Source organism: Somniosus microcephalus, chromosome 7 (assembly GCF_052327205.1).
Source record: "Somniosus microcephalus isolate GS21.2 chromosome 7, FLI_Smic_1.0, whole genome shotgun sequence".
Taxonomy (NCBI): domain Eukaryota; kingdom Metazoa; phylum Chordata; class Chondrichthyes; order Squaliformes; family Somniosidae; genus Somniosus; species Somniosus microcephalus.
Window position 1 is genome coordinate 84307386 of NC_140993.1, and position 24868 is coordinate 84332253.

General features: G+C 45.8%; 1 protein-coding gene across 1 annotated transcript in view; it reads right to left on the minus strand.

Annotated features, from left to right (window-relative positions):
• The window catches only part of necab1 (N-terminal EF-hand calcium binding protein 1), a 438822-nt gene that overhangs the window by 240880 nt on the left and 173074 nt on the right, over nucleotides 1-24868 (minus strand). The window contains exon 4 of the mRNA XM_085992697.1: nucleotides 10207-10232. Coding sequence (XP_085848823.1) covers nucleotides 10207-10232 — 26 coding nt within the window. The remainder of the gene's footprint in view (nucleotides 1-10206; nucleotides 10233-24868) is intronic.

Consider the following 24868-nt stretch of genomic DNA (forward strand, 5'->3'; position numbering starts at 1 on the left):
ATGACCAATAATTACCTTGTTGAAGTAGATTTTCCGGGGCCATTGCGACTTTGGGGCTTTCCCCACATCAAACACGCCTGCGGGGAACCCCGCTGATGAGACCTGGCGTGAAGCTTGCCGGCTTGCTAGCTGTCAGCTGCAGGTCAATCGGAGAAGCTGTGATTTAAAGGGACAGCACTTGTATGTTGAAGGACCTTGTCGTTGCAGGTTTGGGGCAACTTCTTCAAGGCTTAGGCACAGCTGTGGAAGGTTGGAGCCTCACACACTTCTCCAATGCGATCTCCTGGGAAGCCCCTCTCGCCACCCTCACTCAGCGCTTCCTCAGCGGAGGCATCTACGAGAAGCATGGGACGCCTTTTTTTCCTTCCCTTCTTGCCATTAGAGGATCTCCAGCAGCAGAGGCGGCAGCAGCAGAACCAGGAACAGCAGGATCAGCAACAGGAGCATTAGGCTGCTGCTCACTCACCTGAAGCTGCACAGACCAGAAGGGGCCAGTGCTTGGAAGTGGCTTGAGAGCACCTTGCTGCGCTTTAGGGGGCCATGGGGACCCACTTCTGCACTGGCAGTCCTACTCAGAAGGACTTCCATGAAGATCTGGTTTCTCTGTTCAACAGATGGCCAACTCTCCTCAAGAGATGTCATTCTCTTATGAGCACTCACCATGTTTTCCGTAGCCTGGCGAGTTATCTCCTCCATGGAGGTTGCCAACCTTTCCATGGTGATGCATTCATGCGCCAATGACTCCACAAAGGCTCTGCTCATGGTCGCTATGGACTCCTCCATTCGCTCTACACTCGCAGCGACCCTGGAGACAAAACCTGCCAGAGACTCCTGCATCTGTGCATGGAGATCCATCACCTCTTCTCTTGCGGATGGACCCAGAGGCAGAGGGTCGACATGCAGTGCAGCTGAGCTGAGCTGGCAGAGTCCTGCGCCCTCCGACGAGGACTCTCCACTGCTGTCCCTGTCTCCAGAATCTGCTGAGGCTCACTTGTGAGCTGTGAAACACCAGGTGACAATACTACTCTATGTCCCGAAGGTCCCCCCGAGGTGTGAGTGTCTGCAGTGGTGCTGGGTGCGCTTACTTCTGCTGACGCTGTGCTCTCAGAGGTTGGAGCTTCCTCTGAGGAGTCTGGCTGCACAGCCTCTTCCTCCTCCACAGTGAGGACGGGGGCTCTGGATGGTACTGTGGGGGAGTAAAGGAAGGAGTTAGAGATTTAATGCCAAGGTTCTTCTGGTGACTCCCAGCGAGTTGGCATCTGCTGACACCTGCATCCATGCAGTATTGGTCTCAGTGGGAGGCCTCTTCCTCCCTGACCTAGGGAAGAAGACCTCCCTGTGGGCCCTAACCCCATCCAATAATGCCTGCAGTGAAGCCTCGTCGAATTTGAAGGCAGCTCGGGGTCTGGCACTGGCCACAGCTGCTGCAGGCTCCTCTGCCATCCTGTATGGTTCGCTTGGAAGCCTTCAGAGGATGCAGTACTTGCTATGGACCTTGAAAGCACCACGAATGATGACATCATACTATGGGGATTTCTGACTTGAATTGGACAATTAGCAAGGCTTCCCACATGCTGGGAATTAATTGGCCACTTGAGGGAAAATTGTGTGGAGCTGGCTGACACTTTTTTATGTGTGTCAGAAACCCCACATTCGGGGAAACCCGACCATTTCCCACACAAGCCGAAAATCGGGGCCATAGAGTCAAAGGGCTAAAAATTCACTTTGGGGCGCCAAGCTCGCCTGGGCGCCGGAATTACCGCTGCGCGCGGAGCCACTTGCGCCATCGGGACATTCAGTTTCTGCGCCCCAAATGGAAGCCGGCCGCTAAACAAGGCTTCCCGCGCCCCGCTTGGGGCGCTGAAACTGAATATCGGCGCGCAAAGTGCCGCAGCGCCACCCGCTGCGGCACGGCACGCTGCGGTACTGCAGGCCTTCCTCCCACTGTTAAGGGGGAGGTGCCTGCAACAGCGCGATCCCCGCTCGCGAGTGCCGGCAAATGAGCCCGGCACCAAGGAGAAGTGCCGGGCTCTCGGGAAACAGCCGGCAATGCCGCGGTGGGGGGGTGTAGGAGGCCGGGGACAGAGGTGCGGGCAGGCGGCCGCCGAAAAAGCGGCCGGCCGCACCTCCACCTTAACTCGCGCCACTACCGCCACAGGTAGGCCCCTGTGTACCGGTCGCTATTTGCGGCCGGCGCGGAAGAGGCGGCCGCGACCTAATATGGCATTCGGGGCGGTAGCGGGGCGCTGCGCACACCGATGACGTCATCGGTGGCAGCGCAGCACTACAGGCTAACGCCGCCATTAGCGCCCCGCTAAATATCGCGGTGGTTGTGGCCAGTGGCGCTAAAGCCTCTGAGTGGCCTCTTTGGGCGCAAACTGGTGGCGCAAGCAACTGAATTTCTAGGCCAAAGCGTTATACAACACAGAAAGAGGCCCTTTGGCCCATCGTGCCCGTGCTGGCCATCAAGCCCTGTCTATTCTAATCCCATTTTCCAGCACTTGGTCCGTAGCCTTGTATGCTATGGTGTTTCAAGTGCTCATCTAAATGCTTCTTAAATGATCTGAGGGTTCCTGCCTCTACCACCCTTTCAGGCAGTAAGTTCCAGATTCCAACCACCCTCTGGGTGAAAAAGTTTTTCCTCAAATCCCCTCTAAACCTCCTGCCCCTTACCTTGAAACTATGCCCCCTGGTTATTGACCCCTCTACTAAGGGGAAAAGCTCCTTTCTATCTACCCTAGCTATGCCCCTCATAATTTTGTACACCTCAATCAGGTCCCCCCTCAGCCTTCTCTGTTCTAAGGAAAACAACCCCAGCCTGTCCAGTCTCTCTTCATAGCTGAAGCACTCCAGCCCAGGTAACATCCTGGTGAATCTCCTCTGTACCTTCCCCAATGCAATCACATCCTTCCTATAGTGTGGTGACCAGAACTGCACACAGTATTCCAGCTGTGGCCTAATTAGCGTTTTATACAGCTCCATCATAACCTCCCTGCTCTTATATTCTATGTCTCGGCTAATGAAGGCAAGTATTCCATATGCCTTTTTAACCACCTCATCTACCTGTCCTGCTGGCTTCAGGAATCTATGTACATGCACACCAAGGTCTCTCTGATCCTCTGTCCTTCCTAGGGTCCTACCATTCATTGTGTATTCCCTTGCCTTGTTAGTCCTCTCAAAATGCATCACCTCACACTTTTCTGGGTTAAATTCCATTTGCCACTGTTCTGGCCATTTGACCAACCCGTCTATATTGTCCTGTAGCCTACAGCTTCCCTCCTCGCTATTTACCACTCCAACAATTTTCGTGTCATCTGCGAACTCACTGATCATACCTCCCACATTCATATCTAAATCATTAATGTACACTACAAACAGCAAGGGACCCAGCACCGATCCCTGCGGTACACCACTGGACACAGGCTTCCAGTCACAAAAACAACCTTCGACCATCACCCTCTGCCTCCTGCCACTAAGCCAATTTTGGATCCAATGTGCCAAATTGCCCTGGATCCCATGGGCTCTTACCTTCTTGACCAGTCTCCCATGCGGGACTTTGTCGAAAACCTTACTGAAGTCCAGGTAGACTACATCAACTGCACTACCCTCATCCACGCACCTAGTCACCCCCTTGAAAAATTCAATCAAATTGGTTAGACATGATCTCCCCCTGACAAAGCCATGCTGACTATCCTTCATTAATCCTTGCCTCTCCAAGTGGAGACTAATTTTGTCCCTCAGAATTTTTTCCAATAATTTCCCTAACACTGATGTTAGGCTCACTGGCTTGTAATTCCCTGGTTTATCCCTACTACCCTTCTTGAATAATGGTACTACGTTAGCTGTCCTCCAGTCCTCTGGCACCTCCCCTGTGGCCAGAGAGGATCTGAAAATTTGTGTCAGAGCCCCTGCAATCTCCTCTCTTGCCTCACACAGCAGCCTGGGATACATCTCATCTGGGCCTGGGGATTTATCCACTTTTAAGCCCGCTAAAACCGTTAGTACCTCCTCCCTCTCAATACTAATTTGTTCAAGTATATCACAATCCCCCTGCCTGATTTCTATGCCTACATCGTCCTTCTCCATTGTGAACACAGCTGCAAAATATTAATTTAAAACCTCACCCACATCTTCCAGCTCTACACACAGATTGCCACTTTGGTCCCTAATGGGCCCTACTCTTTCCCTGGTTATCCTCTTGCCCTTAATATACTTATAAAACACCTTGGGATTTTCTTTTATTTCGCCTGCCAGTGTTTTTTCATGCCCCCTCTTCGCTCTCCTAATTTCTTTTTTAAGTACTCCCCTGCACTTTCTATACTCCTCTAGGGCTTCCACTGTTTTTAGTCCTTTGTATCTGCCAAAAGCCTCCCTTTTTTTCCTAATCCATTCTTGTATATCCCTTGACATCCAGGGTTCCCTGGGCTTGTTGATCCCACCCTTGACCTTTACGGGAACATGTTGGCATTGTACTCTTTCTATTTCCTTTCTGAAAGACTCCCACTGCTCTGATGTGGATTTTCCTACAAGTAGCTGATCCCAGTCCACTTTGGCCAGATCCTGCCTTATCATATTAAAATTGGCCTTCCCCCAATTTAGAACCTTTATTTCCGGTCCATCTTTGTCCTTTTCCATGAATACCTTAAATCTCACCGAATTATGGCCACTGTCACCAAAATGCTCTCCTACTGACACTTCTACCACTTGCCCGGCTACATTCCCTAGAATTATGTCCAGTGCCACCCCCTCTCTTGTAGGACTTTCTACATGTTGGCTCAAAAAGCTCTCCTAGATGCACTTTAAGAATTCCGCACCCTCTAAGCCTTTCACACTCTGACCAGCCCAGTTAATATTGGGGAAGTTGAAATCCCCTACTATTATTACCCTATTATTTCTACACTTCTCTGAGATTTGCTTACATATCTGTTCCTCTATCTCCCCCTGAATGTTTGGGGGCCTATAGTACATTCCCAGCAAAGTGCTTGCCCCCTTTTTGTTTCTAAGTTCTACCCATATGGCCTCATTAGAGGAACCTGCTAAGATATCATCCCTCCTTACAGCAGTAATTGACTCCTTGATTAATATTGCGACACCCCCTCCTCCTTTCCACCCCCCTCTGTCTCGCCTGAAGATTCTATACTCCGGAATATTTAGCTGCCAGTCCTGCCCCTCCCTCAACCATGTCTCTGTGATAGCAACAATATCATACTCCCATGTGTTCATCAACACCTTCAATTCATCTGCCTTACTCGCAAGACTCCTTGCATTAAAATAAATGCCATCCAGACTTGCCATATTCCCTTGTGCCATTACATATTTGCTCTACCTTCCAGGCTGACTTGTTTTTTCCTCTATATTTGGCTGTGCATCACCCCCTACTATAGCTTCACTCCATATCCCATCCCCCTGCCGTTAGTTTAAACCCCCCCAAACCAAATACAAACCAAACATCAAAGAAACATTGAGGAGCTAGAGGGCCCCAGTAGTTCACAACATAAACTTCCAAATAATTTCAGGCATGTAACACATTTGGGGGATGAATTTCCTTTTAACACACTGAACGGGCTAGAAATTCCATTATGCCCCGTTTGGGGTGATAACTTTTGAAATCTGAGAAAATTATTGCCAGGCGATAATCCTTTTTTGATCCTGGGAGCTTCAGCTTTAGCGCTCCAAGAGGGAACTGGTACGCTAAATCAAGCGCTAACCACTTCTCTTAGGGCACTAATGTGTGTGAGAGGGGCGGTAGTGGTAGAGTGCTGAAGAACAGTGCAGTGCTACCGGCATCAGAGGCTCCTTCGCTCGCTTAAAGGGAAAGGCCAATGATGGTTTGCAACATTCTTCTTCTTAGTTCTGTGGGGCCAGGGGACCTGCGCGACTTCCATTACAGCCCCACTCACTCTCAGAGAGTGGAGGGCTTAGGCATCGCGCAGCAATGAGGCTTCAAAAACTTTCAGCAGGCACCAGACTGGTGCGAAGAATAAAGTTTGGCCTATCTGACCGCCACTGCCTTTAATTATTGCACCCCAAGCGGACAGCCGAGGTGACAAAGCCTCCTGTTGCTGCCGTTGTTGATGCCCAGTGATGCAGCAGGGGGCAGGAGCGAATTTCACATCCGGGGCGGTAACGGGGCACTGCACACTTGATGACGTCACAATCTGCGGCGCGCTAGAGACCGAGGCGGTAAGTGTTAGCGCCAGTGCAAAACCGCCAGGGAAGTTCGCGGGCGTTGCTGAATTCGCCGCGCCCAGTCGGTAACCTCTTAGCACCCCGTTACCGCCCCCCGCAGGCACTAATGGGAGGCGCAAAGCAGCTGAATTTCTAGCCCAAAGTGTATTAAATTAGAATTTGTCTTTTTTTTCCACTTTTAGCATACCCGCAGGAACACACAGCTCTTTCGGTGAGATTGATTGCATTATGGCAGAAGTGCAGCAGGACGGGACTTCTAGCCAAAACTGCACTGCCCAAAATTGCAGGGGTAGTCAGGATGGATTGCCTGCAAGTATGCAACAAAGGCACAGTAAATTGGAGTAGCAGCCTGCCATTGTGGGATCAATTACAATTGTCTCTGAACATTTACGGCACACCAAAGGAGCTAAATAAAATTAGAATGCACCCGTAAATCTATGTAATAATGTTGTTGAGCCACTTGTTAAGCTGCTCCCCATGCATTAAGTTAGCTGAAACCTGCACAAGTTAGCTGGTTCTCCTGTGTAATGCACACACCTCTAGTGGTTTTGTTCTAATTGGCTCAGGAAAAATTTGGGAAATCTGATATACCCAGAAAGCTCTGCAGTAGCTCATAATGGCTTTACATGTATAGAAATAAAATCATAGCCTGTGAAAAAACTAAGTTTTCAGGAGTGTTGATTATTGTCCATTTCATATAGCTCCTCAATAACAAGTATCACAGAATAGATTTGTTAGCAACATTAAAGCCCATGGGATTAAAGGGACAGTGGCACTATGAATACAAAATTGACTACGGGACAGAAAGCAGAGTAGTGGTGAATGCTTATTTTTCAGGTTGAAGTGTGGTAGACAGTAGTATTCTGCAGGGGTCAGTATTCCGACTGCTGCTCTTTTTGATACTGGGAAAATGACAAATCATGCAAGTATTCCAATCCTTAAGCCAACTCCTGTGCTTAGTTCAAAAAGAATCATTTTAACACATCACAACTTATAAAAGGACATGATTTTCAGGCACCCCTTCTGCATCTTGAAGGGGGTCATTTTAATCTAATCCACTGGGTGTGAAATGGGTGTGTTCAGATCAGGCACCCATTTTACACCACGCCTGATTTTACACTGCATTCACTTCATCGGAGCATAAAACAGGCATCCGACCTGAACCTGCCTGTTTCCTGCCAGGTGGGTTCGTTTAAAATGACCCCCTTAATGTCTGTATTGTATGGTCAAGATAAAATCACTCATGTCACACTGGTAGCAGATGGAATACATTTTGTCAGTGCTGTTAGTAAATGCATGCGTACATAATCATTTATAATGCAAAGTTAACGTCCTGGAAAACCACAGGGCTGCAATCTATGGAGTTACACCAGGATTGTGCCCACTGTCGAACTCTACAACTAACACCACTGAAGTTTTTTCAGGTCTTTGGCAGAACTCTCAACTTAGGGAGTCGCCACCCACGGCCCCGCATCCCGATATTGATGGTCTTTAGTGGTGGGTGGAGGCTCAGCCATCCGGGGAACACACACTTTAGGCAGGGACGCTGGGTCTTGACTGAGTGCACAGCCACTCTGGTGGATTCCTCCTGGACTAACCGTGGGAGTCCACTAGAACGGCCTCATAATTTTGGGCCCAAGAATTTTACAGAATTTTGTGGTGCCACTCTTCAGCTTTGCCTTTTCATATGTAGTTATGTTGCATCACAGAAACATAACACACATTGTGCCCTACGAACCTACATGAGATATTTGTGTCAGGTTCAACTCTTTCCCATCAGCACAGCCTGCCATTTTCTACAATCTCCTTTGCACTCCATGTCCTTTTATCAGTTTTCCTGCTGTCCAGAATGCTGGCTTAGTCTGTTGTAGGTCACTTTTCATACTTTCCTATTGCTTACACTGCTCCAATAGGAAACCTATATGCCTTTCGTATTAAGGCTGATACCTGGGATGGCAGGAATGACGTATGAGGAGAGATTGTGTCGATTGGGCTTATACTCACTGGAGTTTAGAAGATTGAGAGGGGATCTCATCGAAACCTATAAAATTCTGTCAGGCCTGGACAGACTAGATGCAGGAAGGATGTTTCCAATGGCCGGGGAATCCAGAACCAGGGGTCATAGTCTAAGGATAAGGGGTAAGCCATTTAGGACTGAAATGAGGAGGAATTTCTTCACCCAGAGAGTGGTGAACCTGTGGAATTCTCTGCCACAGAGGGCGGTGGGGGCCAGTTCATTAAATATATTCAAGAAGGAGTTGGATATATTTCTTAAGGCTATAGGGATCAAGGGATATGGGGAGAAGGCAGGGACAGGGTACTGAATTTGGATGATCAGCCATGATCTCATTGAATGGTGGAGCAGGCTCAAAGGGCCGGATGGCCTACTCTTGCTCCTATCTTCTATGTTTCTATGTATTAAAGGTCAAACACCATCAACAATCTACCTTATATAACATAGAAAGAAGTAACTTGCATTGTGGCTCAGTGGGTAGAACTCTCATCTCTGAGTCAGAAGGTTGTGGATTCAAAGTTCCACTCCAGAGACTTTAGCTCAAAATGTAGGCTGACACTGCAATGTAGTACTGAGGGAGTGCTGCAAAGTCGGAGGTACTGTCTTTCGGATGAGACGTTAAGCTCCCGTTTTCCCTCTCAGGTGATGTAAAAGATCCCATGGCACTATTTTGAAGCAGCGGAGTTCTCCCTGGTCTCCTGGCCAATATTTATCCCTTATCCAACACCTAAAAAAACAGATGATCTGGCCATTATCACAATGCTGTTTGTGGGACCTTGCTGTGCAAATTGGCTGCTGCGTTTCCTACATTACAACAGTGACTCCACTTCAAAAGTACTTCATTGGCTGTAAAGCGCTTTGGGATGACCTGAGGTTGTGAAAGGTGCTATAGTAATGCAAGTCTTTTTTTTTATATACAGTGCCCTTCATGTCCTCAGGACATTCCAAAGTACTTCATAGTCAATGAATTGCTTTTGTGGCAAACACAGCAGCCAATTTGCACAAGGCAAGATCACACAAACAGCAATAGGTAAGTGTTTTGTTGGTTTTGGGTGAGGGATAAATGCTGGCCAGGACAGCAGAAGAACTCCTTTACTCTTCTTCAAATAGTGCTGTGGGATCTCTTACAACCACCTCAGCAGGCAAACGGGCCTCAGTTTAACATTTGATCCGAGAGACACCACCTCCAACAGTGCAGCCCTCCCACAGCCTACATTGTGCGCTCATGTCTCTGGAGTAGGGCTTGAACCCACAGGCTTCTGATTCAGAGATGAGAGCACTACCATTGAGCCAAGGCTGACACTTATTGCCCTTAAAATAGTGAAACTTTACAAGGTGCTTCATGGGAGTCAGGGTAGGGGAGAACAGAGTTAAGGAAGTGACCGAAGGCGTGGTCAAAGACATAGGCCTAGAAATTTGATCACCCCCAAACGCTGGCAGAGGTCTAGCTGCAAGTTATTCAACCTTTTAAGTTGATGCTGAGAATTGGCCTGGGGAGAAAATAGTGCTTCATAATTGACAAGTTGATTTATAAACATATATAAGTATATCTGTATAAATTAAACAATTATTTGGGCCACATTATGGTGGGAAAGTATGATCAGAAACCTAATAGAGAGAAAAACATCAATTATACACTGACAAAACAGAGCCCACATTGAACAACTGGAACAGAGACATAAATATTTTATAACTCCTGCCCCCTCTCAACTCTGTTGTAGATCATCTATGTCCAGTTCTGCACTGTTTTTGTAGGGGAAAATAATATAAAACACAGATACAACTCCACAGAGGTAAGATGGTTTGATTTTAGATTTAATTGTGCCTTTTAGTTAGGAATAATATATTTTAAATCTCACATTGCCCCGAGTGGGGAATAAACATTTAAGATTGTACATTACTGGCAAAAGGATAGCATACATTAACTTGAAAAGCAGTCGTATCTTTTTCTGTATTTTACTTGCTGCTCCACTGAGCACAGCAAATGGAAACACAGCACTTACCACATATTTCTTCAATGTTGAGGTTGCTAAAATGGAAGCAAAGTAAAGATTTTTAGTATTATTGCTGACAATTGCTGCCTTGCACATATCCATTTTCATACATGAGTCATCTTTGACGATGAAAAGAACTATCAAATATTTATGGTATGGCACTGTGCCTCATGGAGTATTGCCACATTTCCATTAAAAATGCCCCGAGAATATATTTTTAAATTATTAATAAATTAGACTGTATTAATTCAGTGACATTTTAATTTTAAAATCATTTTGCAATTAGAGTTCTATTGGCACTTTACTTTTTTTATATAATTGCAAATAGTATTAGAATTAATCAATTATTTCAAATGGCGCAACAATAATTAAATAATTCTAGCCAAATATAATGTAATGGGCAATAAATGCCCAGATTGAAAATTATGAAAAGGGTCTCAAAAGACTAAAGTTAGTTGCTTTGGAGAAATTGCTTATGAAAGTTGCAGATGATTCATTAGGAAGTATGATGATGACTCATTCAGTTAAGGGTGAGGGAATTTATTGGTTTGTCAGATTGCTGCTTAGTCATGTCATCAACACAAATGCTCTATGATTCAGCCTGTTGGCCTAGTTTTCTAAGGCAAATAAGTTTCATATTCAAGAAGCAATCTCCCGCGAGACCTACCTTTATTAAAATTGTGCTGTGTTGCTGCAATTTTTCCAAATTCTGGTTTATGCTGGTCTATCTAGCTTTCTACCATGGGAAATATTTTCAAGACCATGGAGACATAAAGTTGAATACTTTGTGCTGAAATGCAATACCCATGCTTCACAAAAGCTCTGTTAACTGTAAACATGATCGATTGCAAAAACAGTATTGATTGTGAAAATGATTGATGGTATTAAGAATAAACCAGGACTGAAGCCAGTAGATATAATATATTCAGCGTGACACCGTGGACTAGATTTACCTCTGCTGTTCCACCCAAAATTGGGTAGTATAGCAAATAAATACAAAGGAAAATTGGTACATTCCTGTCCCAAACTTATTTCCCTATCTTCGACCCTGAAGGAAAAGCTGCCAGCTACCCTTCATTGCCCTTCTGCCTCTATGACAGAAGGGAGGTGGGGCCTGGCAACCTGACTGATTTCCCTATCTCCCTCCTCTGGAACCGCTAACCCCAAGGACCACCAGGAGAGGGATAGTGACTGTCTCTAGGACAGCATCAGAAAGCCCGCTGATGCCCTATTTGGAGGCATATGCCCCAACAGTGGGTATCTCTCCCTCTCCCTCTCCTCAGGCCCCAAAAGCTTACTTTTTTAAAGCCACAGCTCAGTCCAAAGACTAAATAAAAATGAATGCCCTGACGTTTTTGGGGCTCTTCTACCTCCTTTAAGTAGCCTTTCTTCTTGTGCTGTGACAATGGTCCCACTGCAATTTCCTTTCCCAGCAGTGGCAAGCTCCCTCTTGGCGATAGAGAGCACACCCTACATGAGCAATGACCTATGACCTAGGGTCAGGGTCATGCCAAAGTTGGGGTGGCAGGCGGAAGTCTCAGTCCAACCCTCTTCTGGCAGAGGAGGGAAATCCAGCGCTGTAAGTCCATAAGAACACAGAAAAATGTGGAAGGACCCAGCAGGTTGTTCCACATCCATGGAGAGAACAGACAAGTTGACATTTCAGGGGATAGTGCAGGAAAGTGGAGATGAGGTAGAAGATCAGCCATGATCTTATTGAATGGCAGAGCAAGCTCACGGGGCCGAATATCCTACACCTGCTCCTATTTCTTATGTTATGTTCTTATTTCAGGTGTACACCCTTTGTCAGAAAAGTCTATTCCTTACTGAGGTGTGTATACAAGGTTTTGGCCCATAATTTTTCAGTTTGAGGTTTTTTACACATAACACAAAAATGGAGTAAAAATAATATGAAATAATTTAAATTTTATTTCACATTCTTTTTGTCAGTGCTATCTGAGAGCGTGCGAGAAGCAGACCAGGGTTGCTTTTCTACACAGTATTTTGCTAATATGGACATCTGAAGGAATCCAAATCCCTTGCTATTTTTTAATGGCTTTTCACTATGTGAAATAAGTTTGGGAAATTTCAACCAATTGTTAGTGTGCATGAACCACAGTACAGGACTGCACATAATTCATCAGCAATTGTCATTAGATCGCCAGTGTTACTCGAAAGCCACCAAGTTGGCTGGTGTGAGGAATGCAAGATTCATATTGCCGTAGGGGGACTTTTCTGCAGTTGGTTGAAGACATGATATTGTGGCAGAGTAGAGAAGCCATGAAATCAGATATTGTGGTCCCAGTGCTGCACCACCTAAAGTGTGGTGGGGTAGGACTTCTACCCACCTGTTTTCTCTCACTTTGATCCTCCCCAAATCTCTGGGAAGGGGTCATATAAATAGTAGGGAGCAGCACCCATGCCACTGTCATTGCTACTAGAGTACCTACCTTGCAGACATAGCTGAATTTCGGAGTTACATCTTGCTGGTCTGCAAATATCTAAAAGGCAATCAATCTCTCTCAGAACGATTGCTATTTGGATACGGGAATGTTGCATCCATATAAAGTTCTGTATGGTAAGTATGTCTACTTCATGCAGGTGTATGTACTGCTGGCCATACAGTAAGTGGAATTGGTGTGACTTCTGGGAGAGCCTGACATCCAGCCCAAGAAATGAAGTCATCGACAGAGTGGAGCTGGCTGGACAAGCACTCAGGCTCCCCTCCATTGGAATTTGTCAGTGCAAGATGGAAACTTGGTGGAAATGGGTTCTGCCCCAATTTCCTGCCCTGCTGCCCCACTGTGCCAGATATCCATGCCTCCCAAACTCTAGAATTTCTATTCTATGCTTTTATAAAAGGAAAACGGATTTCTATACTGCTCTTTTCCATACTGTAAAATTTATCAATATGATTACCTCGGTCCTTCCTCCTTATGTTTGTATTATTTCGTAAATATAATGTTGAAGAAATATGATTGCTACTTATGTTGCTCAGTGAGTGATTCAAAGTGGACATAGGACAATTATGTACCAAGGCAAATTATCTTTCCCTTCTGAAAGTAAGGTTGGATGATGAAGAAAGTTAATTCCCACTGTTATCTGCTGAGAGTCACAAGTGAAATAAATTGATGGCAGCCTATGTCATTAGTTCACATGGTATAAAGCCGCATCTCATTCAGCTATCTATTCTGGAAAGCCCAGGTCAGCTCCACAGACAATAAAACTGTCACTTAATGCAGCGTGAGACACCAATCTACAGCTGCAATTTTGGATCAACTTGACAGTGTGATACTGGAACTCTCCAGCACTGCTGCAACATGCCTTGTCTGGCAGTACACAGTGCTGTCACAAGATATAGGCAGAAGCTTCTTCGATTCTCAAGGGCTTTATTGACCTCTACTTTGACAAATACCACAAGCAAAACCTAGTAAAATGAATCTCAGTAACACCTCACAGAACAAAATAGGTTTTGAACATATGCAGCCTGACTGCCAATAATAGTTAAAAACAAATAATTAAAAGAACAGATAGCCAGGGTTTAAAGGATGTAAATTATTTGGTCTGATCTAACCACATTCATACCAATTACATATGTCAAGTCATTTATTTATCAGTGTGTGATGATGTCAAACAGAATTATTAACTCTAACTCGTCACTGATCTCTCAAACTTCTCACTGATTGAAATCTTTGAAGTGAAGACTGCTGACTACCAATGAAACATTCACCATCGACCAGTGCGTTGCTGGGACAACGACTGAAAAATATAAATGTAAACAGTTTATAGATTGCACCTGATAACCCGATGTGAATTTATGAAACTAATTTTTCTGAAGGGAGATTTCATTTTCTTATCATCAGCAGGGATTGGAGCATTATTTGCAGATGGGCTGACAGATAAAATGCTATTAGTAATCACGATGGATTTTAAAAAAAAATGCATGTTGTACTTCAGTTAAGGCTTAAATTCCTTTCTGAAACCTTCTGTGACAAAGACAGTGAAGCAATGGTTGACAGCATTGGCATCATCAGTGACACAGAGGGTACAGAAAGCCTACAGGAGCAAAGCAAGACTTACACTGCTTTTCTCTGAAACTCATGATCTGAATAAAAATGTGACAATGAAATTGTTCAATTATACAAACCTCACAAGATGGATTGAAAATTCATGATAGCTCCAGATAGCTCCAGATAGAGGAGCCATTTGAATTATTCAAATACTCTACTGACTTTTTTAGTTTTTAAAGAGGTTATAAGCTCAGAATACTCTTCTGCTTCCACACATTTATATTTGAATCCTACAGTTTGGCTTCACGTCTCGCTTCTACTGTTTGACAAATCACTTTGGTGACTCCCACTGACAACAAAACAACACTAATGTTATATTTTGGTATGAGCCTGCCTTTTCTGACGTGAGTCTGTGCATCTTATCCTGAGCTGACTGACTAATGCCTCATTCTAGCAAGCACAAACTCTGAGGATATTAATCAGGCATGATCTAATTAAACCTGTTTTCCTTCACTTAAGCACAGTGTTAACACATCTTGGTGTCAGAATTTGCAATTTACAAAAACAAAGTAAATGTTTTGGGCTTTTACCAAATTCTGCACCTGCTGAGGGATTTTCACTGTCCGACGCACTGGCAGCTGGAGAGCCCTGACGCGCGTGGGGAACCCGAAAGTTTCAGCAGCGCGTTTGTCAGTGGCTTTTTAACCCAGCCATTGCTTTTGCATCTGACTTCCGGGTTTCCCAACCAATTAACGCAAGCGGGCGTGATGACGACACGCATGGGTCTATTTCAGCTGAGGTATTTAAAGGAATTCTGCAAAGATGACAGTTGAAGGATTGTGGAGGTGGGAGAAAGATAGGTAGCTGCATACAATGGAGACTCAACGTTCCACTGCTGCCCCACACTTTAGTGATGCCTCCCTGGACCTCATGCTGCAAGGTGCAAGGGCCTGCAGGGAGGTTTCATTCCCTGCTGATGGGAGGAAGAAGCCAACCTCACTAACGAAGAAAGCATGACTGGAGATAGCAGAGGAGGTTAGCAGCAGGAGTGTGGTGCCACGCTCCTGGATACAGTGCAGGAAGCGATTTAATGACCTCATGAGGGCCGGAAAGGTGAGTACAAAGGCACATTCAACTATATCCTGATGTGCGTGTCACCCCAAACCCCTCACTCTGCCTTCCCAAGCCTACTCCTGCACATCACTCCTCACAGCAACGTACCTTGCAGGTGCACCCATCCCTCTCTGTCTATGCACTTCCTCACATCCCCATCTGACCATCCCCCACTGACACTCACCCTCATCTTAATACAATGTCACGCCTCGCCCTAACAGTTACCCTCAATAGATGCTGTCCTTCATCCATCCCACTCATTCTATGACTCTCACTCAAAGGTCTCTTGCTTCCCTCCTTGCAGGAGAAGAGAGTACAGAACACCAGGGAGAGCCAGAGAACCGGAGATGGCCCTCCACCCATCACCACACTCACAGCTATAGAGGAGGAGGCACTTTTTGTTATATTTGCTCATGGGATGTCGGCATCGCTGGCAAGGCAAGCATTTATTGCCCCTCCTTAATTACGCTTGAGAAGGTGGTGGTGAGCCACCTTCTTGAACCGCTGCAGTCCATGTGGTGAAGGTACGCCCACAGTGCTGTTAGGGAGGGGTTTCCAGGATTTTGATCCAGCGATGATGAAGGAACGGCAATATATTTCCAAGTCAGGATGGTGTGTAACTTGGAGGAGAACTTGCATGTGATGGCATTCCCATGCGCCTGCTACCCTTGTCCTTCTAGGTGGTAGAGGTCATGGTTTTGGGAGGTGTTGTTGAAGAAGCCTTGGCGAATTCCTGCAGTGCATCTTGTAGATGGTACACACTGCAGCCACAGTGCGCCAGTGGTGGAAGGAGTGACTGTTTAATGTGGTGGATGGGGTGTCAATTAAGCGGGCTGTTTTATCCTGGATGGTGTTGAGCTTCTTACCCTAATGTTACCCCACTATTCAAAAAAGGTGGTAAAGAGAAAACGGGGAATTATAGACCGGTAAGCCTGACATCGGTAGTGGGGAAAATGCTAGAGTCCATTATTGACTATATAAGCTGTGTCTTTATGCATCTCTCCACTTCACCTGACGAAGGAGCAGCGCTCCAAAAGCTTGTGATTTCAAATAAAACTGTTGGACTATAACCTGGTACGATAGCAAAATACTGCAGATGTTGGAAATCCGAAATAACAACAGAAAATGCTGGAAAAACTCAGCAGGTCAGGCAACATCCGTGGAGAGAAATTTGAGTTGACGTTTCGGGTTGGACCCTTCTTCAAAACTGGAAAGAAAAGAAACTAGATCAGAGGCAGGGCTGCGATCGGACAAAAGAATAAAAGAAACAAAAGAAGTAAAAGAGATTAGAAGCTAGACGAGATGGTAATAGGCTGGGATTAGGTGTAAAGTGTACTGGCAGGGCAAAAGATAGCTGCCAGGTGTGAGAGAGAAACAAAAGGAAAGGGGGGGGGGGGAAAGGAGTGGAACAATTACAAGAGAAAATGAAATGGGGGCCGAGCTTATGATCTGAAATTGTTGAACTCGATATTGAGTCCGGAAGGCTGCAGACCTGGTGTTGTGTGACTTCTTACAAGAGTCCATTATAAAAGAGGTAATAGCAGAGCACTTGGAAAACAGTGACAGGATCGGACAAAGTCAACATGGATTTACAAAAGTTAAATCGTGCTTGACTAATCTACTGGAATTTTTTGAGGATGTAACTGGTAAAATAGATAAGGGAGAACCAGTGTATTTGTACTTTCAGAAGGCTTTCGATAAGGTCCCGCATAAGAGATTAGCGTGCAAAGTTAAGGCACATGGAATTGGGGGCAAGGTACTGACTTGGATAGAGAACTGGTTGGCAGACAGGAAGCAAAGAGTTGGAATAAACGAGTCTTTTTCCGAGTGGCAGGCAGTGACTAGTGGGGTACCGTAAGGCTCGGTCCTAGGACCCCAGCTATTCACAATATATATTAATGATCTAGACGAGGGAACTAGATGTAATATCTCCAAGTTTGCAGTCGACACAAAGCTGGGTGGGCATGTGTGCTGTGAGGAGGATGCCGAGAAACTCTAGTATGATTTGGACAGGTTGGGTGATTGGGCAGATGCATGGCAGATGTAGTATAATGTTGATAAATGCGAGATTATCCACTTTGGTGGCAAAAACAGGAAGGCAGATTATTATCTGAACGGCAATAGATTGGGAGAAGGGGAAGTGCAACGAGACCTGGGTGTCCTTGTGCACCAGTCGCTGAAGGTAAGCATGCAGGTGCAGCAGGCGGTTAAGAAGGCAAATGGTATGTTGGCCTTCGTAGCGAGAGGGTTCAAGTACAGGAACAAGGATGTCTTGCTGCAGTTGTACAGGGCCTTGGTGAGACCACACCATGAGTATTGTGTGCAGTTTTGGTCACCTTATCTAAGGAAGGATGTTCTTGCCATGGAGGGAGTGCAGCGATGATTCACCAGACTGATACCTGGGATGGCAGGAATGACATATGAGGAGAGATTGGGTCGATTGGGCTTATACTCGCTGGAGTTTAGAAGAATGAGAGGGGATCTCATTGAAACTTATAAAATTCTAACAGGACTAGACAGACTAGATGCAGGAAGGCTGTTCCCGATGGTCGGGGAGTCCAGAACCAGGGGTCATAGTCTAAGGATAAGGAGTAAGCCATTAAGGACAGAGATGAGGAGGAATTTCTTCACCCAGAGAGTGGTGAACCTGTGGAATTCTCTACCACAGAAGGCAGTTGAGGCCAATTCATTAAATGTATTCAAGAAGGAGTTAGATATATTTCTTAAGGCTAAAGGGATCAAGGGATATGGGGAGAAGGCAGGGACAGGGTACTGAATTTGGGTGATCAGCCATGATCTCATTGAATGGCGGAGCAGGCTTGAGGGGCCGAATGGCCTACTCCTGCTCCTATCTTCTATGTTTTCTTGAGTGTTGTTGGAGCTGCACTCATCCGGGCAAGTGGAGAGTGTTCCATCACACTCCTGACTTGTTCCTTGTAGATGGTGGAAAGACTTTGGGGAGTCAGGAGGATTACATAGGATATATGGCACAGAAACAGGCCATTCCATGCCGGCTTTTATGCTCCACTCGAGCCTCCTCCAGTCTTTCCTCATCCCGTCTTTACTCATCTGACTATCAGCATAACCCTCTATTCCCTTCTCCCTCATATGCTTATCTTGCCTTCCCTTAAATGCAACTATACTGTTTGCCTCAACTACTCCCTGTGGTAGCGAGTTCCACATTCTCATCTCTCTCTGGGTAAAGAAGCTGCTTCTGAATTTCCTATTTGATTTTTTGGTGACTATCTGATATTGATGGCATCTAGTTTTGCTCTTCCCCACAAGTGGAAACACTCTCTCTGTATCCACTCTATCAAAACTTTTTAGAATTTTAAAGACCTCTATTAGGTCACCCCTCAGCCTTTTTTTTCAAGCGAAAAAAGACCCACCCTGTTCATCCTTTCCTGATAGGTATATCCTCGCAGTTCTGGTATCATCCTTGTAAATTTTCCCTGCTCCCTCTCCAGTGCCTCTATATCCTTTTTATAATATGGTGACCAGAATTGTATGCAGTATTCCTGGCCTAACCAAGGTTTGATACAAGTTTAGCATAATTTCACTACTTTTCAATTCTATCCCTCTAGAAATAAACCCAAGTGCCTGGTTTGCCTTTTTTATGGCCTTGTGAACCGGTGTTGCTACTTTTAGTGAATTGTGTATTTGTACTCTGAGATCTACCCAGACTCGCACCTCCAAGTAATAAGTGACCTCCCTATTCTTCCTACCCAAATGTAATACCTCACATTTATCTGTGTTGAATTTCATTTGCCAATTATATGCCCATTCTGCAAGTTTATTAATGCCTTCTTGTAATTTGTTGCAGTCCTCCTCAGTATTAATGATCTCCTGCATGCAAAAGCATTCTAACCATGGAATAGCTGCAAAGGAAAAGGTTGCCCATAATCAAAAGCAAAGAAGTCCCATTGAAGGAGAAATGACAACTGTCAACTTAAGCCCCTTGAAAGAAAGAAAGACTTGCATTTATACAGCACCCTTCACAACCTCGGGGCATCCCAAAGCACTTTACAGCCAATGAATACTTTTGAAGTGTAGTCACTGTTGTAATGTAAGAAACACAGCAGCCAATTTGCACACAGCAAGCTCCCACAAACAGCAACGTGAGAATGACCAGATAATCTGTTTTAGCGATGTTGTTGGAAGGATAAATATTGGCCAGAACATGGGGAAAACGCCCCTGTTCTTGTTCGAAATAGTGCCATGGAATTTTTGCATCCATCTGAGAGGGCAGCTGGGGCCTCAGCTTAACATCTCATCCGAAAGACGACACCTCTGACAGTGTAGCACTCCCTCAGTGTCAGACTAGATTTTGTGCTCGTCTCTGGAGTGGGTCTTGAACCCACAACCTTCTGACTCAGGCGAGAGTGCAGCATCTGAGCCACAGCTGACACATAAGTCTTGGGAGATTACAGAAAAGGTAGTGGGAGATGGGGAAGTTGGAGGTGAGCTGCCAGGGACAGGTTGTTAATGGTAGGTATTGTCTACTGAACAGTGAGTTGTTACAATTAAGGTGAATGTCTGGAGACTGTAAGGTCTCCTATCATTGCTTCGATGCATCTTCAAAATCAAATGTGAGGGTCCACCCTTCAAAATTATTCCCTTAGTTACCCTTCTAGGTGCTGCTTATCAAGAAGCTTTAATTGTGGAGGATGAAGGAATGGCAGAGATATTCAATAAATACTGATAAGTTGATAGGGTGAGATGAAGTAATTAATGTGGGAGGAGGCTCGTGTGAAGCATAAATTGGCATAGATCTGTTGGACCAAATGACCTGTTTCTGTGCTGTAAATTCTATGTAATTCTATGTAATACTCGGCATTGTTTTTTCATAAATGATAGTAGAAATGAAAACATAGGTGTGCTAGAGGAGGATATGGAGCAATTGTAAGAGACAGCTGTAGAAAAGAATTTGGTTCTGAAAAGCAGAACTCAAAGTGGATATGTCACCAGGTCCTCATGACATGCTCCCTATGCTGTTGAAAATAGTTAGAGAGGGGATAGTACACGATGTTTCAATCCTCTTTAATTATGTGACTTGAACTGGAGAATAGCAAATGTAACACCTTTGCCACGTGAACTGCATCCAGCAGGTCACTGAGTGAAATTGAACCATTGCAATTTTCGAATCCTGCATCACTATTTGCAAGTAGTTCTCACATCACTTTTACTTATTTCTGTTAAGCTGGTGTTTAATTTGCAGTATTCCCAGAACTAGCACCTGTGTGTGCCTTCTAATTTAAAAAGAAAAAAAATCTCTTCCAATTGCAACATCTTACAAAATAGACAGTTCACTGCTGAATCACATGAACATCATATGCATCTCCCCTTTGCAGCAACAACATTTTGGTAATTTTATTCATTTGGTCAATCTGTCTCTAACCTTTTGGGACTGGATATGCTGGGTTCAAGTGATCAATTTGTAACAACTTCCTACTTTTTAAAAGACATTTTGGGTTAGTTTTGCGTCATCACTTCCTATAAGCATCAAGCACTCATAGGCTAGGTAGAACACGATGGCCCGGATTTTCCAGGGCCTATGACCATGTACGTGGCTGTAAGTGTCCTGCAAGTTCCGGGTTTCCGTGTGCGATGCGCATGCGCGAAAACCCGGAACTTGCGATCTGTCAAGATTCAGCTTGTCAGATCCACCGCATCCCTAGGAAATGGACATTGGTTGGCGGACTACTCCCCAGCGAATGCCCGTGAAACTCTTATGCCTGGTAAAAGCAGGCGTAGGGTCTTCTTTTACCAGCATAAGAGTTTAAATAAATAATAAAATTATTTTTAAAAATTATTTAAACAAAAATCTTTAAAATTAGTTTAGGTTATTTTTAGCACCTTTAAAACGTTTAAATTTACTTTTCAAAAAATTAAATTTTTGTTTTAAATGTTTAATTTAATTGTATTTTAATTAATTTTGAACATGTAATGATTTAGTTTTATTTAACTGATGTGTAATTGTGTTTTTTAGGGGATTCCGTACGTAAATGGAATCCCCATAAGCATAATGGGGATCCCCCCTTTTGATTGGTTGGCCTGGCCCACGTGATCCCAGAGGCGCTTGTGAACCGCGTGCACCCCGGGATACGTGGGCCTTTATACATGCATACGCGCAGAGGCCCAGGAACGCAAGTGTTTGAACTTCCGGGACCATTAGATAGGTTCGTACTTTTCTTCCGGTTTGGAGGCATTAGCCCGCAGGAAGCCTCCCACCGTAAATTCAGGCCCAATAAAATATAGAGCAAAACTCCTTCTACCCTGCAGAAAATCATTCACTAATGCACCAGTACAGCTTTTCCATTTTAATACACCAAAATTAGGAGAGAGAATAACTCTTCCACTGACTGAGATCACAGCTCATTTACCACATATATATTCTCTGATTGCTGTGGAGGGGAAAGGAGTATTATGTCGCATGCCTGTGAGATAAGGATGACTTGATCACTATACAATTGAACAATACTGAATTTCATGTGAGCCATCTGAAAGATAAAGCAAAGATGTGTAATGCCAACTGATTCCTGTGTAATGTTAAATGTTTGGGGGCAATTTTCTCACTGGAGGGGAGATGGAGGCGGTTTTCGGTTTGGGTGGGTTTGAAACCCGCCTCCACTGATAGTTTTCAAAAAATTGCGATTTTCACATAATTGGCCAGTTGATTTCAGAGGTGTGGGTTGCCCTTGGTCAATTAGTGTTTTGGGACTGAAACCCGCCTCTGCTGACATCACTTTTTCAGTCCGATTTTATGGCTTCTTGCTGCCTTGGATCATTGCACAGGATTTGATGAAATGCCATCCCTGTTGGAAAGCATTAAAATTATTTGATGCCAAAATGATGGCGTTATGGCATCTGTTCTTTTGCCTTAGGCAGCGTCACAGTGCGGGCTCCGCCACACTTGTGTTGTCAGGTTGGTGGCCTGAGTGAAAGGAGGCCAGAGAGTCATGTCCATTGTCAATGATGTCTTAGGATGGAGCCAAGGACATGTGCCAACTCGGACAACCTATGCAAATCTGGCCATGATAAGTTCATCCCTTGCATCCCGGGCAGCTATGTGCTCACGTGCTGCCACTGATGCTGGTCGATACACCGGCACTCTGACCTCTTCCTGCTCCTCCTCCTCCTCCACCTCCTCCAGATCCTCCTCCTCCTCAGCCTCCTCCTCCTCCTCATCTGAGGAGGGCTGGAACTGAGCCACTTGCTCCTCAGGAAGCTGCAAGCCACAACGCTGTACGATGTTGTGCAGTGCACAGCAGACCACGACCATTCTGGAGACCCTGTATGGTGTATACTGCAGGGCTCCATCTGATCGGTCAAGGCAACGGAAGCGCATCTTCAAGAACCCAATAGTTTGCTCAATGATGGACCTGGTCGAAGTGTGGCTGGCGTTGTAGCGCTCTTCAGCCTCATTAGCTGGCTTCCTGATCGGCGTCATTAGCCACTTCTTCACTTTGTCACCAAGGAGCCATCCGTTAAGTTGGTTTGGTGGATTGAAAAGCAGAGCAACACTAGAATGCTGCAGGATGAAAGAGTTATGGCAACTACCACAGAACTTGGCGCAAACATGCAAAATCTCCTTCTTGCGGTTACACACCAGCTGTACGTTGAGGGAGTGGAAGCCCTTATGGTTGACAAAGATAGCTGGGTTGTGATGGGGTACCCTACGGGCCACATGTGTGCAGTCTATGACGCCCTGCACCATTGGCATGCCTGCCATATTTGCAAAGCCAACCGCATGCGCGGTTATACTTGCTTGATCTCTTGAGAAGTGGATGTAATTGTGGGCCTTTGAGAAAAGGGCATCAGTAACCTGCGTGATGCAACTGTGGGCGGCCGACTGGGAGATGCCACTGATGTCGCTGATGATCCCTGGAAGAAGCCTGAGGCAAAGAAGTTGAGTGCGGTGGTGACTTTGACAGCCACTGGTAAGGGGTGTCCACCCATTCCTTTGGGCACCAGGTCTTGCTGCAGCAGTCCGCAGATGTCTCGGACAACCTCTCGCGAAAGTCTCAGCCTGCTTTGGCACTGCTGCTCACTCATGTTGAGGTAGCTCATCCTCTGTCTGTAAACCCTCTGTTGGTGGTATCTCCTGCGGCGAGGTGCCTCGATGCGCTGACGCCTTCTGCCCTGTGCCGCATCAGGTGGGTGAGCAGGAGGTTGGGGCTCCTGCTGCTGTTGCTGCTGAGCTGCCTGGTTCTGCTGCTGCCGTGGATGCTTCTCATCCGAATCTGAGGTCCATGGTGAAAGGAAATAAATGGTTCCTGACGTAATAAAACTCACTACGCACTTGGTTTGAGCATAAAGCAAGGCTTTAATCAACTAGTTTCAGAACATGGAGGTCTAGTTGTACTTCACTAGTTCCTTGTCTTACAAAATGTCCCTGGAAAGCTGGGCCCACGCCCGAGTATTTATACTGTAGGAATCGACCGATCCCTAACTGAAGCACTGAGGTCGAGTCAGTTCAATAAATCAACCGAATTTAATTAAACAAGCGAACAAAACAAAAGCATGCAGGAGCAACAGCAAACAGGACTTTACAGCAGCTTGTTACACGAGGTCTGATCTAGGGACCTCCCACTCTCTGACGTCATGACATCATCATGTTTCCCGCCATTCGGGGCATCACGTGACCAACGTGATGACGTCATCGCGTTGTTTCAGGACTTTTACAGAAAGCTTATTTACACTCAGCAAACAAACATAGATGCTGTAACATTGGGTTAAAGACAGTTATGCATTTGTACAGGAGTCCATTGGTGGTTTTGCCACAATACTCCTTGGACAGCGCCACCAGCTGGCCATCCAGCGTTACTTCATGAGTAGTTTCTTGATAAATGACGAGATTTATAACATTCTTCCTGCCTAAAAGATTTGGAAGTCCCGCAACTTCCTCTTAACGGATTAGGTGGACCACGAATAGCCGCAGTCTTTCAGATATTTGTTTATGGCTAGAAGGCACATCTCCCCGGATCATGTCTTGGTCCCTAGGCTGCTTGATCCGTACCGCTGGATCGACAGGGCCCATGTTGCTCTGATCGACCCAAGGGAGGCTGGGGAGATCGTGACTCAGGGTGCGGGTCCCCACAGGCGCAGAACCAGCTTCATCCTGTTGGATAGTCGGGGATTGACCGGCGTCCTGGCCTTGAGTGGCCATCCCACGGGGAGCGCTCGGCTCCCTGAGTGGATCCGGTGGGGCAGCTGGAAGATCTTTCGATGTCCCAGGTAGGGCATCATCTTCGGGGGAGCGCAGCGTGTCGGCATCATCCCCGTGGGTCCCTCTATCGGTTGGGTCCGTGGAACCGGCCGGTCAGGGAGCCAGGTCCTGGAGCGAAACGGTGGGCTCCCGGCCATCAGGGTATCGCACGTGCGCGTACATGGGGTTGACGTCTGTGAGTTCTACCTCGTCGACGAGAGGATCATTTTTAGATGATCGGACGAATCTTTGGAGCAGCACGGGGCCGGGAGCTGCCAACCATGACGGTAGAGACGTCCCATGGGTGGAGTGACGCTGGAAGCTGAAGAATCGCTCGTGA